At 53.6% G+C, this 12,727-nt stretch overlaps 1 protein-coding gene across 1 annotated transcript in view; it reads right to left on the reverse strand.

Moving 5' to 3' along the window:
• Positions 1-5,056: 5,056 nt before the first annotated feature.
• The window catches only part of ANTXR1 (ANTXR cell adhesion molecule 1), a 58,492-nt gene continuing 50,821 nt past the window's right edge, over positions 5,057-12,727 (reverse strand). Inside the window, exons 17-19 of the mRNA XM_039715710.1 lie at positions 10,566-10,646; positions 6,812-6,993; positions 5,057-5,060 (exon numbers count right to left, since the gene is read on the reverse strand). Of these exons, the coding sequence (XP_039571644.1) occupies positions 5,057-5,060; positions 6,812-6,993; positions 10,566-10,646 (267 nt within the window). The remainder of the gene's footprint in view (positions 5,061-6,811; positions 6,994-10,565; positions 10,647-12,727) is intronic.

Raw genomic sequence — 12,727 nt, forward strand, 5'->3', positions numbered from 1 at the left:
CCAAACGGAATTCCTGGTCTTCAGTTAAATCCATTGAGGAGAGGTGACCCCTGGGGCTGGGGGGGCAAAGCAGAAAACTCAGGGATGAACTCGCCCCTGTCCTGCCCAGGGAGGCTCTTCTGGGGCAGAGATTCTGCATTTCATCTCATATTTCACTGCCCTGTCCTAAATGGGCTTTTCCCCACTTTAACAAGAGATCCCCCTAAGGCAGAGCTGTTCCTGTACCTTAATTATTACTGAATGATTATTTAATGATCACTGAGAGAGCACAGCCCACCCCTGGCCGTGCTCAGGGAGTGCCACCCACCTTCCCCAGCTCCTGGGGGGCCCTGGCTGGGCTGGGACCCCCAGGGTCAGGTCAGAGCAGGGGCTCAGGGCTGAAAACACCTGGCTGCTTTTGTAGGGAATAAAACCCTGGAATTCCATCCCTGGATTTCCTCTTTTGGAATTTCCACCCCTGGATTTCCACCCCTGGAATTCCATCCCTGGAATTCCACTCCTGAATTTCCACCCCTGGAATTTCCACCCCAATAATTTCCATCCCAATAATTTCCACCCCTGGATTTCTACCACTGGAATTCCACCCCTGGAATTCCATCCCTGGATTTCCACCCCTGGAATTCCACCCCTGGAATTTCCACCCCAATAATTTCCATCCCAATAATTTCCACCCCTGGATTTCCACCCCTGGAATTCCACCCAGGAATTTCCACCCCTGGAATTTTCCCTCTGGATTTCTACCCTTTGTTCCTCACGGGTTCATTTCCTCGGGGATGTCCAGGGGAGCAGCCCCAGCTGCAGTTTATTCCCAGCAAAGGCAGCAGTTGTTGTTTTTGGGGCCCCTTGTCCCGTTTGCAGGTGGAGCTGCTGTTGTTCCCTCTTGCAGGTGGATCGCATCGCTGCCTCCAGAGACTGAGCCCGGCCCTGCCCCGGAGCTGCCGGAGGAGGGAGCGGAGCCAGCGGTGAGCGGGGCAGCCCCTCCTGCCGGTGACAATGGCCAGGGGTGACGCCATCCCCAGGGTGACATCAGCCAGGGGGTGGCGCTGGCACTGGGGTGACACCAGCCCTGATGTGACACCAGCCCTATAGTGGCACCATCCCAGGGGTGACATTGGCATTGAAGTGATGCTACCCCAAGGGTGGCATTACCCCAAGGGTGGCACTATCCTAAAGGTGACACCATCCCCAGGGTGACACCAGCCCTGTAGTGACACCATCCCAGGGGTGACATTGGCATTGAAGTGATGCTACCCCAAGGGTGGCATTACCCCAAGGGTGGCACTATCCTAAAGGTGACACCATCCCCAGGGTGGCACCATCCCAGGGGTGACACTGGCACTGAGGTGATGCCACCCCAAGGGTGACACCATCCCCAGGGTGGCACCATCCCAGGGTGACACTGGCACTGAGGTGATGCCATCCCAGGGGTGGCACCAGCCCAGGCCCCCCTGAGCCCCCATTCTCTGCACCCCAACCCCTAAATGTGAGTGTTGAGCACTGAACAAAGCCCAGAGCCACCCTGGGCAGGTGACACAAATGGGGGGTGGCACAAATTGGGGGGTGGCACAAACGGGGAGGTGACACAAACAGGGAGGTGACACCCCCAGAGGTCACTGCTCGCTCTTTGTGTTTTTCCTGGAGTTCTCCTCTCCTCTGGAGTTTTAAGCAATAAAAGTCTGCAGGGATTCTCTCTATTAAAAACCACTTAAATAAAGAATCTGAAAAGTTCTGACAATCTGCTTCAGACTTTCAGCCACTGGCTGCATCCAGGATGATTTATTTTATTTTTGTTACAAGTTATTTTATAGCTGTTTCTGACATGAAAAGATGCATTACCCAGAGAGAGGATGCTCTGTCCCCCTGGCATTTCCATCAGCCCCACACAAACCCTTATGTCTGACTCACATTTGGGCCTTTCCCTGCCAAATTTGGGGAAAAAAAAGCAATTTCTTTCCCTGGCAGAAGTTTGGTTATTCCTGGTGGTGGCTGTGCCCTGTTAAGGGTTTTTAACAGTTTGTGTGAAATCCATTTTGGGAGGAATGGACACTTCAGGCTCTGTCAGACCCCAAAAAATCAGTTTTTGTGTCAGGAGTGCTCTGGGTTTTGGGAGGAAAACCACCAAGTCTGAGTCCCCAGCACAATGAGAAACCAGTCAGTGAAAATCAGTGAAAAACAGTGAAAAAAAGATCAGTGAAAATCAGTGAACAATCAGTGAAAAATCAGTGAAAATCCATGAAAATCAGTAAAAATCTGTGAAAATGTTTGAAAAACGGTGAAAATCTGTAAAAAATCAGTGAAAATCAGTGAAAATCAGTGAAAATCTGGGAAAATCAGTGAAAAGCTATGAAAATCAGTGAAAAGCTGTGAAAATCTGTGAAAATCTGTGAAAAATCTGTGAAAATCAATGAAAATCAGTGAAAATCTGTGAAAATCAATGAAAATCGGTGAAAATCGGTGAAAATCAGTGAAAATTCAGTGCCCAGGGTTTGCCTCAGCTCAGCAAGGAACGCTCAGAGCCCACAGGAGCTTTGTGTAGTTCTTTAATAATAACATCAAGGCCAGCAATCAAGAATAATGACTGGATTTAACAGAGGACACAATTAACATGCAACACACAGAGGGGTGAAACATCCCTGCACAGCCCCCCTCTGCTCCCCCTGCCCCTCAAAGCTTCCCCAAAATCACCCCAAAACCTGCCAGAGCCCCCAAAAGCATGGAAAATAAAATAAAATAAAGCCAAATAAACCAGAGGCTGGAGCTCAGAGCCCTTGGAGGCTGCCAGGCCCTGGCAGAGCTGGGAGGAAGGGGAGAAAAGGCATTTTTGGGGGAATATTTCACCCAGGACGGGCAGGGGGAGGTCACACAGGGTACAGAGGGCACCACAGGGGTGCTGCAGCTCTTCGACCTCATTTACATGGCATTAATTAATTAATTCATTAATTGGCCGGGGCAGCTGGCTGGGATCCAGGAGCAGGAAAGGTTTCACTCCCAGCCTTTTGTGGAGTCCCAAAATTCATCTTTGGGGTGCGGCACAGAGGGAGTGGGGCTTTGAGAGGCACCTAAAGGACTTTGGGGAGCCGTTCTGGAGCCAGATTTAGGCTGCTCCTAAATCACAAACCCCCAGAAGGGCTTGGCTGGGTTGGGAGGGGGCTGAAATCCCAGCCAGTGCCACCCTGCCATGCCAGGGACACTTGGCACTGACACTCCCAGGGGTCCAGCTGCTCTGGGAATCCCATCCCAGCCCCTCCCCGCCTGCCATGCCAGGGACACTTGGGGACACTCCCAGGGGTCCAGCTGCTCTGGGAATCCCATCCCAGCCCCTCCCCATCCTCACAGGGGAGAATTCCTCCCTAAATTCAAACCAGGGATAAAATTCCCCCCCCGACAGGCTCTGGTTTTTGTGGGAACATCACCAAAGCCCATCCTGGGCAGAATTATGGGGTTTTTTTTATCCAAATCCCACCCAAAATGGGCTGGAGCTGCCCCAGTTAATGCCATGTAAAACAGGTGCTCGTCACTACAGGAAATATTTGTACATTTATAAAAACAAAAAAAAAGCAATACAACCATAAAGAAAAAAAAAATACAACAAGCACAGCTTGATACGATAACATGCCATGAAATGTCATTGGCTTTAGAATAATTTACTACAACTTGAAAAATGTTCTTTTATCCACAAGGGATAGGAAATGCTTCCATCTAACATATGGTAAGCATGCAGCAACAATATGTACAACAACAAATTTGGAGCTCGTTTTTTATTTTTAAGCTGGATGATTACAAAGGGAGCATTTGAAAATTCTGATTTTTTTTTTTCCCTAGCCTGATCTAGGCTTTATTTTGCTTCTTTAAATCTGCAGGGTTTGGGGTTTTTTTCCTTAGTTTGGGGAGAATGAGAATTTCTCTGTGCATCTGCAAAAACGTCACGGACAATACACTGCTTTTATTTTGTCCCCCAGCAGGAGGTTTATTGCTAATTAGCCAATTAACCAACTTATTGGCTAACTGACACCTGAAAAAAGAAAATCCTCAAATCTGTCTTGTGGAAAATCCATTTCCTCCCCAAAGGTTTCTGAGATGCTGAGGATCTGCCGGGGCCGTGGGTCCCGTGCTGCACTGGGCCAGCTTTCACCCCTTCCGTGGAAACAGATTGAACCAGAGCAAACCAGAGCAAATCAGAGCCAACCAGAGCAAACCGGAGCAAACCAGAACAAACCTGACCAAAGCAGACCAGACCAAACCCAACTCAACCAAACCAATCCAGACCAAATCACACCAAACCAAACTGAACCAACCAGACCAGACCAGACCATACCAGACCCAACCAGACCAAACCAAACCAAACCAAACCAAACCCAACCCAACCCAACCAAACCCAACCAAACCCAACCCAACCAAACCAAACCAAACCAAACCCAACCAAACCCAACCAAACCCAACCCAACCAAATCAAACCAAACCAAATGAACCAAACTCAACCAAATCAGACCAGACTGAACCAAAACAACCCCAACCAAACCAATCCAAACCAACCAAACCAAACCAACCAAACCAAACCAACCAAACCAAACCAAACCAAACTGAATCAACCAAACCAGACCATAACAGGCCCGACCAAACCAACCAAACCCAACCAAACCAAACCTCACCAAACCAAACCTCACCAAACCAAGCCAACCAAGCCAAGCCAAGCCAAGCCAGGAGAAGGGACAAAGGGACAAAGGGGCAAAGAGACAAAGGGACAAAGGGACAAGGGACAAAGGGACAAAGGGAGCCCTGCTGCAGCCAGGACAGGGGGATCAGGGCAGCTCAGCCCCTGCAGTCCCAGCTCCTCAGCACCTCAGGGTTTGTCCCACCAAGGGCAGGGGGAGGGAGGGACCCAGAGCCTCTGCCAGGGGTCCCCTGCTCCCCTTGCCCAGGGCAGGTCTCCACTGAGTCTCTTTCCTCCATTCCCTTTCCTCCTTGAGATCTTATATTTTCTTTTTTTCCCCACTTTGTTTTGCTAGAAAATCTAGAACCGATATTTTCCAAAAGCAGCACTCAGCAAAGCATTTCTTTACCTGGTAAAAAACCACAAGAGGATGAGAACCCTTTGCTATGACAGCAGTGCAGCTCCAGAGGTGGATTTGTCTCCTGGGAGATTTGTGAGACCTGGAGGGGCTCGGGGGGCTCTGGGGGCTCGGGGGGCTCTGGGGCTGGGCTGCAGGAGGCAGGGGGTGCCCTGGGGGTGCTGGGGTCCCCTGAAGGGGAGGAGGAAGCAGGAGAAATGCAGCCAGTGCATTTCTTGGCAGGCTGATTCCCGTCTGGCCGGCCCCAGGGGGGTTTGCCTCAGTCCCTGCTGCTGAGAGCTGGCAAGGGTGGGCAGGAACACTGGCTCTTCTTCACTCGGGGCTGGGGAGGCAGCTGCTGCTTGTTCAGGGAAGGAAAACGAAACAAAACAAACATCCAAAAACCTCCAAAACCCCAAAAACCCCCAAAAACCCCCAAAATAAAACAAACAACCTCCCCAAAAAACAAAACAAAACCAATAAAAAACCCCAAAAACCAAAAAAAACCCAAACCAAAACCCCAAAAATATCCATGTGGAAACATTTTTAAGGCGAAAAAATTCAATTTACAGACAGACAGGGAGGCATCAGTGGAACCTTTTCAGCAACAAGGAGCCCCAGCAGGGCGGATTTGGGGATCCCCAGCCCCCAAACCCCTCTGGGTGGCACTCAGAGCCCTTCCCTTGGGTGGGGAGCAGCACTGACCCACACTGCAGCACGTGGGGACGGACAGACGGACAGAGCCCCCTCTGCTGCCCACAGCTGTGCCAGCCTCAGCGGTGCTGGGGCTCCTGGTGCCCCCGGGGCTGGCCCGTGCCCGTGCCCAGGGGTGGTTTTGGGGTTTCCCTGCGCTCTGATTTCCTGATTTCCCTCCTCGGTGGGAGGTGGCACCTGCTGGGGCTGCTGTGGGAGGGAAGGGTGCCTGGCACCACCTGGGCCACCCCAGGGGCTGCTGGGCCCAGGGGCAGGTGTGCCAGGTGTGCCCAGGTGTCCAGGTGAGCCAGGTGTGCCCAGGTGCAGCTGTGCCAGGTGCTCAGATGTTCCCAGGTGTGCCAGCCCACCCTCGCTGGGAGGTGGCACCGCCTTCCCTGCTGGGGCTGCTGTGGGAGGGAAGGGTGCCTGGCACCACCTGGGCCACCCCAGGGGCTGCTGGGCCCAGGGGCAGGTGAGCCAGGTGTGCCCAGGTGTGCCCAGGTGTGCCAGGTGAGCCAGGTGCACCCAGGTACACACGTGTGTGTCCAGGTGTGCCAGGTGTGCCCAGGTGTCCACATGTGCCAGGTGTGCCCAGGTACACACGTGTGTGTCCAGGTGAGCCAGGTGTGCCAGGTGTGCCCAGGTGCAGCTGTGCCAGGTGCTCAGATGTTCCCAGGTGTGCCAGGGCGTGGCCAGGCGTGTCCAGGTCTGCCAGGTGTCCAGGCGTTCCCAGGTGCCCAGGTTTGCACGGGTGTGCCCACGTGTCCAGATGTGCCAGGCGCTCAGATGTTCCCAGGCGTGCCAGATGTTCCCAGATGTTCTCGGGTGTGCCGGATGGTCCCAGGTGTGCCCAGGTGTGCCCAGGTGTGCCAGGCAGCTGGCTGGGGTCCCGCTCTGCTGGCAGCCCTGCCGTGCCATGCCGTGCCATGCTGTGCCCAGGACCCTCCCTGTCCCCCGTGCCCTTCCTGCAGAGCGTTCCCACAGTGGCACAGGGCACACAGCTGGCACACACAGCTGGCACACAGCTGGCACACAGCTGGCACAGCCGGAGCTCCCCGAGTTCCTGGCACTGATGCTCGGGGGGGTGTGGGGGGGTCAGGAGCGGGGAGAAGGTTCCAGAAGGGGCCGGGGGGAGCTGCTGCCACCCCGTGTAGATGGGCGCCGGGGGCGGGGCCGGGGGGTAGGAGTTGTTCAGGGGGTATTTGGGGGGGGTCTCCGCGTTCTTCACCCGCGTGAAGTTGATGCAGCGGCCCTGGAAGGGAGCAGGAGGGGGAGAGGGGTCACTGGGACTGGAACTGTCAGCACCAGGGCAGGGGATGGACCCCCAGACCACCCTGACCCCTCCATGGCATGGCAGGGACCCCCAGACCAGCCTGTCCCAGCCCTGACCACTACTATGGGATGGCTGGGACCTCTCAGACCTCCCTGTCCCACCCCTGTCCCCCACCATGACACGGGATGGACCTCTCAGACCACCCTGTCCCACCCCTGTCCCCACCTTGGCCCACCTGGGACCTCCCACCCCCCCATTTCCCAGGCCAAAGGGAAGGTTTCTCTAACTGGGACGTTTTCCTGCCCACAACTTTTCCTGAAATGCATCCACTCCCCACCAGGATGTCCCCATGCCCCAGGGCTCCTGAGGAGCCAATGAATTTTTGCTTTTCTTGCTCTTTGGTGCTAAGCTACAGTTTGTTGTACAGTTTTAAACAAAACCTTTGCCCTCTGAGCTATTATTTTCTTTTTTTTTCCCCTCACAAGTTCCACCTGCAAAAGATCCCACTGTAAATACTCAAATGTCAGAATCAGCATTACTGTATTATGGATTCATTCCTTTAGAGATGAAATCATCCCCAAAAGGCACCAGAGGATTTCTGGACCCGTTCTTTATTTTTGGCCTGGCTGAGCATGAGCTTATTTTCTGTTTTACTCTTTCCTCTCCCAAAGCAAATGTTTTTCCTGGTGAAATTTAAAAAAAAGCCAAAGGGAGCAGGGAGCCCCTGGGGGCTGGAGCAGATTTCTTGGGGGTTCTGGCACGTTTGTAACCCCCTGCACAGCTCCTCCCTGCTGTCCCCAGGCTGGAAGGGACACAGAGGTGTCCAGAGAGCTCCTCCAGCTGTGCATGGGGAGGAACATCTGTCTGAGAGGGAAAGGGCTCCTGGCCCGGGCAGGCTGAGCCCAGCCCTCCTCTGGGGAGAACAAAACCAGAGATTTCACAGGGCTCTGAGCTGCCCCCAGCTCAGGGTGACCCAACCAGGAGGGGCTGGGTTGGGCTCACCCAAATCTGGGGTTTTAGAGCCCAACAGGAGGGGCTGGGTTTGGGGAAACCCAAATCTGGGGTTCTACACCCAACCAGGAGGGGCTGGGTTGGGCTCACCCAAATCTGGGGTTTTAGAGCCCAACAGGAGGGGCTGGGTTTGGGGAAACCCAAATCTGGGGATCTACACTCAAAAAGGAGGGGCTGAGTTCAGTCTCACCCAAATCTGGGGTTTTACAGCCCAACAGAAGAGTCTGAGTTTGGTCTCTCACCTAAATCTAGGATTTTACAGGCAGAGGAGTGCCAGGCTGGAACTTCTCAGCTGGGGCTGGATCCCAAAAAAACCTCAGCCAAGCTGGAACCTCACACAGCTTTTGGTGAGGAATAATTCCCACAGAGTTTGATGAGGAATAATTCCCACAGCTTTTTGGTAGAGAGTAATTCCTACAGCTTTTGGGGAGGAATAATTCCCACAGGGTATGGTGAGGAATAATTCCCACAGAGTTTGGTCAGGAATATTTCCCACATCTTTTGGTCAGGAATAATTAATTCCCACATATTTTGGTCAGGAATAATTCCCACATCTTTTGGTCAGGAATAATTCCCACATCTTTTGGTCAGCACTAATTCCCACCCCACAGTCCCTGGGGCCGGCTTTTCCTCAGCCTCTGACTCCAATATCAAAGGCACAACTCCCACCCTGTCTGGCCAAACGCTGCCCTGGCCAGGTGAGGCTGGAGCTGCTGCAGGCCCTGCTGGGCTCCCCCAGCCCTGCTGCCAGTTCCAGGAACAAAACTCATCTCTAGGTTAACTTTTCCACTGGCAATGGAAAGCAAGTGCAGCAGAAGGCGTGGAAAGGCTGGGGAGTGTTCCCAGGCTCTGTCAGGAGCAGCCTGGGCTGGGGTGGAGGGATGGGGCACACTGCAGGGACACCTCAGGGTGAGCTGGTGCTGCTCTCAGGTCTGAAAAGGGACCCTGGCTGGTGTTCAGACCAGGGGGATTTGAAATCCCAGCTCCTGGTTTCTGCTTGTTCCTCCACCACTGAAATCACACAATTGCCTGATGTCTGAATCTCCTGGAATTTCTGACCCAGGCTCCCAATTCCAATGAGGCAGCAGCCAGGGATTTCCCAGGGTGAGAGGGAGACTTTGCAGGGGTGCTGTGTGACGTTCCTCATCAATCCATCAGCACTTCCCCACCTTCCTGAGAGGGACATGAGCAGGGCTGGGCTCCCAGGGAGCAGGAGAGCTGAAATCTTCAATCCCAATTCCTGCCCTGGGGCTGGGCACGCCTGTCCTGGCAGCCCCAAGGACCCCCAGAAACCCCCAGCTCAGTCTGGGGCAGGAACAGGACAGGCATCCCCACCTTCCTGAGAGGGACATGAGCAGGGCTGGGCTCCCAGGGAGCAGGAGAGCTGAAATCTTCAATCCCAATTCCTGCCCTGGGGCTGGGCAGGTCTGTCCTGGCAGCCCCAGGGACCCCCAGGGACCCCTGGGAGCTGCAGCAGATAAAACAGCTCACAGCAGCAAAAGCCAGCTCAGGGCTTGAGGTGGAACCCGTGCTTCACTCTGTGCAAGGAATCTTCTGAGCAGCCCAGCTCTGTGCTGGGAGGGGATAAAGTGCCTGATTTCAGCAAGGGATGGCTTCTCTATGGGAATGATGTAAGCCTGGGACTCAGCCCAGCGCCGTCCCGGGCTCCAAAGCAAACAGAAATGCCTTTCAGTTATTTTTCATCTGGCTTCACTATTTTATCTCCATCAGGGGGTGAATTAAGGAGCCCTGAGTCTGAAATCTGCTTCCCTTGCTCGGGAAGGAGAGGGGAAAGAAGGAGGCACAGACTGCTGTCAAGCAGCTCCTGTGCTCAGAGGCTCCTGCTGCAAAGCCCAAACCCCTCTTCACCAGCCACACGTGCTGCCTGCAAGGCTTTGGGCATTTATCCAGCCTGAGAAGGTTCCACCAGCATCTGGGGGCTCCCTCTGGGGCTGCTGGTTCCTCTGGGGTGCTCTGCTAATCCCTGGTTCCTGTGGGATGCTCTGCCAGCCCTGGTTCCTCTGGGATGCTCTGCCAACCCTGGTTCTCTCATTCCCAGGGCATGCCCCCAGCTTGTCCAGGGCTGGCACTGGGCACCTGCTGGTTTGTGGCTGGAAAACTCGAGGTGTTCACTCAGAAATCCAGCCTGGAGCTGCTCTGGGACACAAAGCAGAGCTCAGCCCTCCTGGGGTGAGGGTGCTGGGTGACCTGGTGCCCTGCAGCACCGGGATGAACTCGGGTGATTTAACAAAGAAAAATCCCAGAATCCCAAATATCCTGATGCCCAGCCCGACCCTCCCCTGCCACAGCTCCAGCCCCTCCCTCAGGTCCTGCCAAAACTTGCAGGAATGTCCCTCACTGCCCTGGAACCGGTGGGCAGCAGCTCCGTGCTCCAGGCTGGGCTCTTCCAGGGCTCCCTGCACAGCTCAGGCTGGGAGCCACAGCAGCCAAACCCCCAGAGGGGACAGAGGGGACAGAAGGGGGACAGAATTTGCCCCTGGGCACAGAGGGCTCTGCTGCAGGGCTCTGCAGCTCTGTACCTTGTCTCCGGGCTGCGGACGCATCACGGACACGCGGTCGTAGCCCTTCCTCAGCAGGACCCAGAGGGCATCCAGCTTCCCCTGCAATGACACAAACTGGGGTTTTTATATGCTCTGGGCCAGGAGCAGTGCCCAGACCCCCAGGCTGTGCCCCAGGGCCTGCAGGACAGGCTGGGGGACAAGGCTCCCTCTCACAGACACTCGTGGGGTTCTGGCTCACGAGTCAAAATTATTGATTTGATCCAACTCTCTTCATTTGATCCTTGGTCGTGAAGAAATCAGTACCCTGAGATTTGTAGGAATTTCTGGGATTTCTGTTTTCTGGAGAAACAGAATTCCTGCCTACTGTATTGTCTACAACAGGCAGGATTTATTAATCCAACTCTCTTATTTGATCCTTGGTCTGTGAAGAAATCAGTACCCTGAGATTTGTAGGAATTTCTGGGATTTCTGTTTTCTGGAGAAACAGAATTCCTGCTTACTGTATTGTCTATAACAGGCAGGATTTATTAATCCAACTCTCTTATTTGATCCTTGGTCTGTGAAGAAATCAGTACCCTGAGATTTGTAGGAATTTCTGGGATTTCTGGAGAAACAGAATTCCTGCCTATTGTACTGTCTACTACAGGCAGTATTTAATGTTTCCATGATTATTGATTTGATCCAACTGTCTTCATCTGATCCTTGGTCTGTGAAGAACTCAGTACCCTGAGATTTGTAGGAATTTCTGGGATTTCTGGAGAAACAGAATTCCTGCCTATTGCATTGTCTACAACAGGCAGGATTTATTAATGTTTCCATGATTATTTTCCCAGTGCTCTGAGTGCTGGGATATTGGAGCAGAACCACGAGCACAACCCCAGCAAACTTTACCTGCAGAGATAAGGCACTCTGAGAATGCACAACGTTATCCCTTGGTGCACAGCTGTTCTCTGCAAACCCAAAGCCTGAGCCCTGGCTGGATGCAGGAGCTCCTGCCTGGAAACGAGGGCTGCAAAACTCTGCTGAGGGCAGGAATGTCTGGTGGAAGTGTCCTGGGGCTGGATGAATGGGTGGAAATGTGAGCTGGGCGTTGCAGAGGTGCTGGGGAAGGACTGAGAGTTCTGATTCTCCTGCTCTGGGTGTGGGAAGCCCAGTCTGGGAGGGCCAGAGGTGACTCTGGGGGTGTTTGGGAGCTCTGTGTGACTCCAGGTCCCTGGTGCTGAACCAAGACTCCTTTTCATGGGGCAGAGCCCTCCTCTTCCCCTTCCAGGGACCCCCCAGGGCTGTAATTCCCTCTGGGATCTGGATTCCTGTGCTCAGCCAAAGCTCCAGAGCTGACCTGGGCCTTGCAGGGACACGTGGGTGGAGGCAGACACGTAAAATGACTGCATGGAACTTGTGCACGGAGGATGTGGGGGAAAATCCTTCCCAAGGTGAGAGCCAGGAAAGTCTGGGATTCTCAGAGGATGGAGCAAGAAACTCCTCTGTCAGATTCTTCTGCATTTGGACACGGAACTCCTCGGAGCTGAGGGAAACCATCCCTCCTGCTCCAATCCATCTTCCCTCTGCAGCAGAGCTGCTTGAAGCTCTTGATCTCCTGTCCACCCTGACAGCTTTAGAAATAAGCACCTTTTCCTTCCATTTCTCCTTTAGGAAAGCAGAGGCAAAGCGACAACTTTCCATGGAACAGATTTAAAAAAAAAAATAAATTCCTTTTTACTCTGCAGTCCCAATTTCCAAGAGCCTACCATGATTTCTTGGGGAAAGCCAAGAGCTCCATCTTTGGGAGCCTCTGAGACATCGGGGTGGAAGAGAGGGAGTGTGCATCATGGAAAGGATGATGGCTGGAGAAATGGAATGGCAAGGCTTTGTCTGGAAGCAGAAACCCTCCTTGCTCTCCACGGATGTGTCTCCGTGTCTGGAACTGCTCCACAGCTCCAGCACGAGGTCACTTGGAGGAAAAAAAAGAAAAAAGGCAAGATCTGAAGGCAAAAAAAGCCCTTGAGTCCTGCTAGATCTGAAGCCCAGAGAGAAGAAACACAGGGCACATGACAGATGAAGGAGTGCACGGCTCCAGCCCTGGAATTTCCTCTGAATTCAGGGTGAACACAGCCCTGCACTGAGCCTGAGTTACCTCAGTGCTCCTGAGAGCTGCTGGGGTCAGGCACAGGCACCTCTGG

This window comes from Passer montanus, unplaced genomic scaffold (genome assembly GCF_014805655.1).
Source record: "Passer montanus isolate IOZ18808 unplaced genomic scaffold, ASM1480565v1 scaffold101, whole genome shotgun sequence".
Classification (NCBI taxonomy): domain Eukaryota; kingdom Metazoa; phylum Chordata; class Aves; order Passeriformes; family Passeridae; genus Passer; species Passer montanus.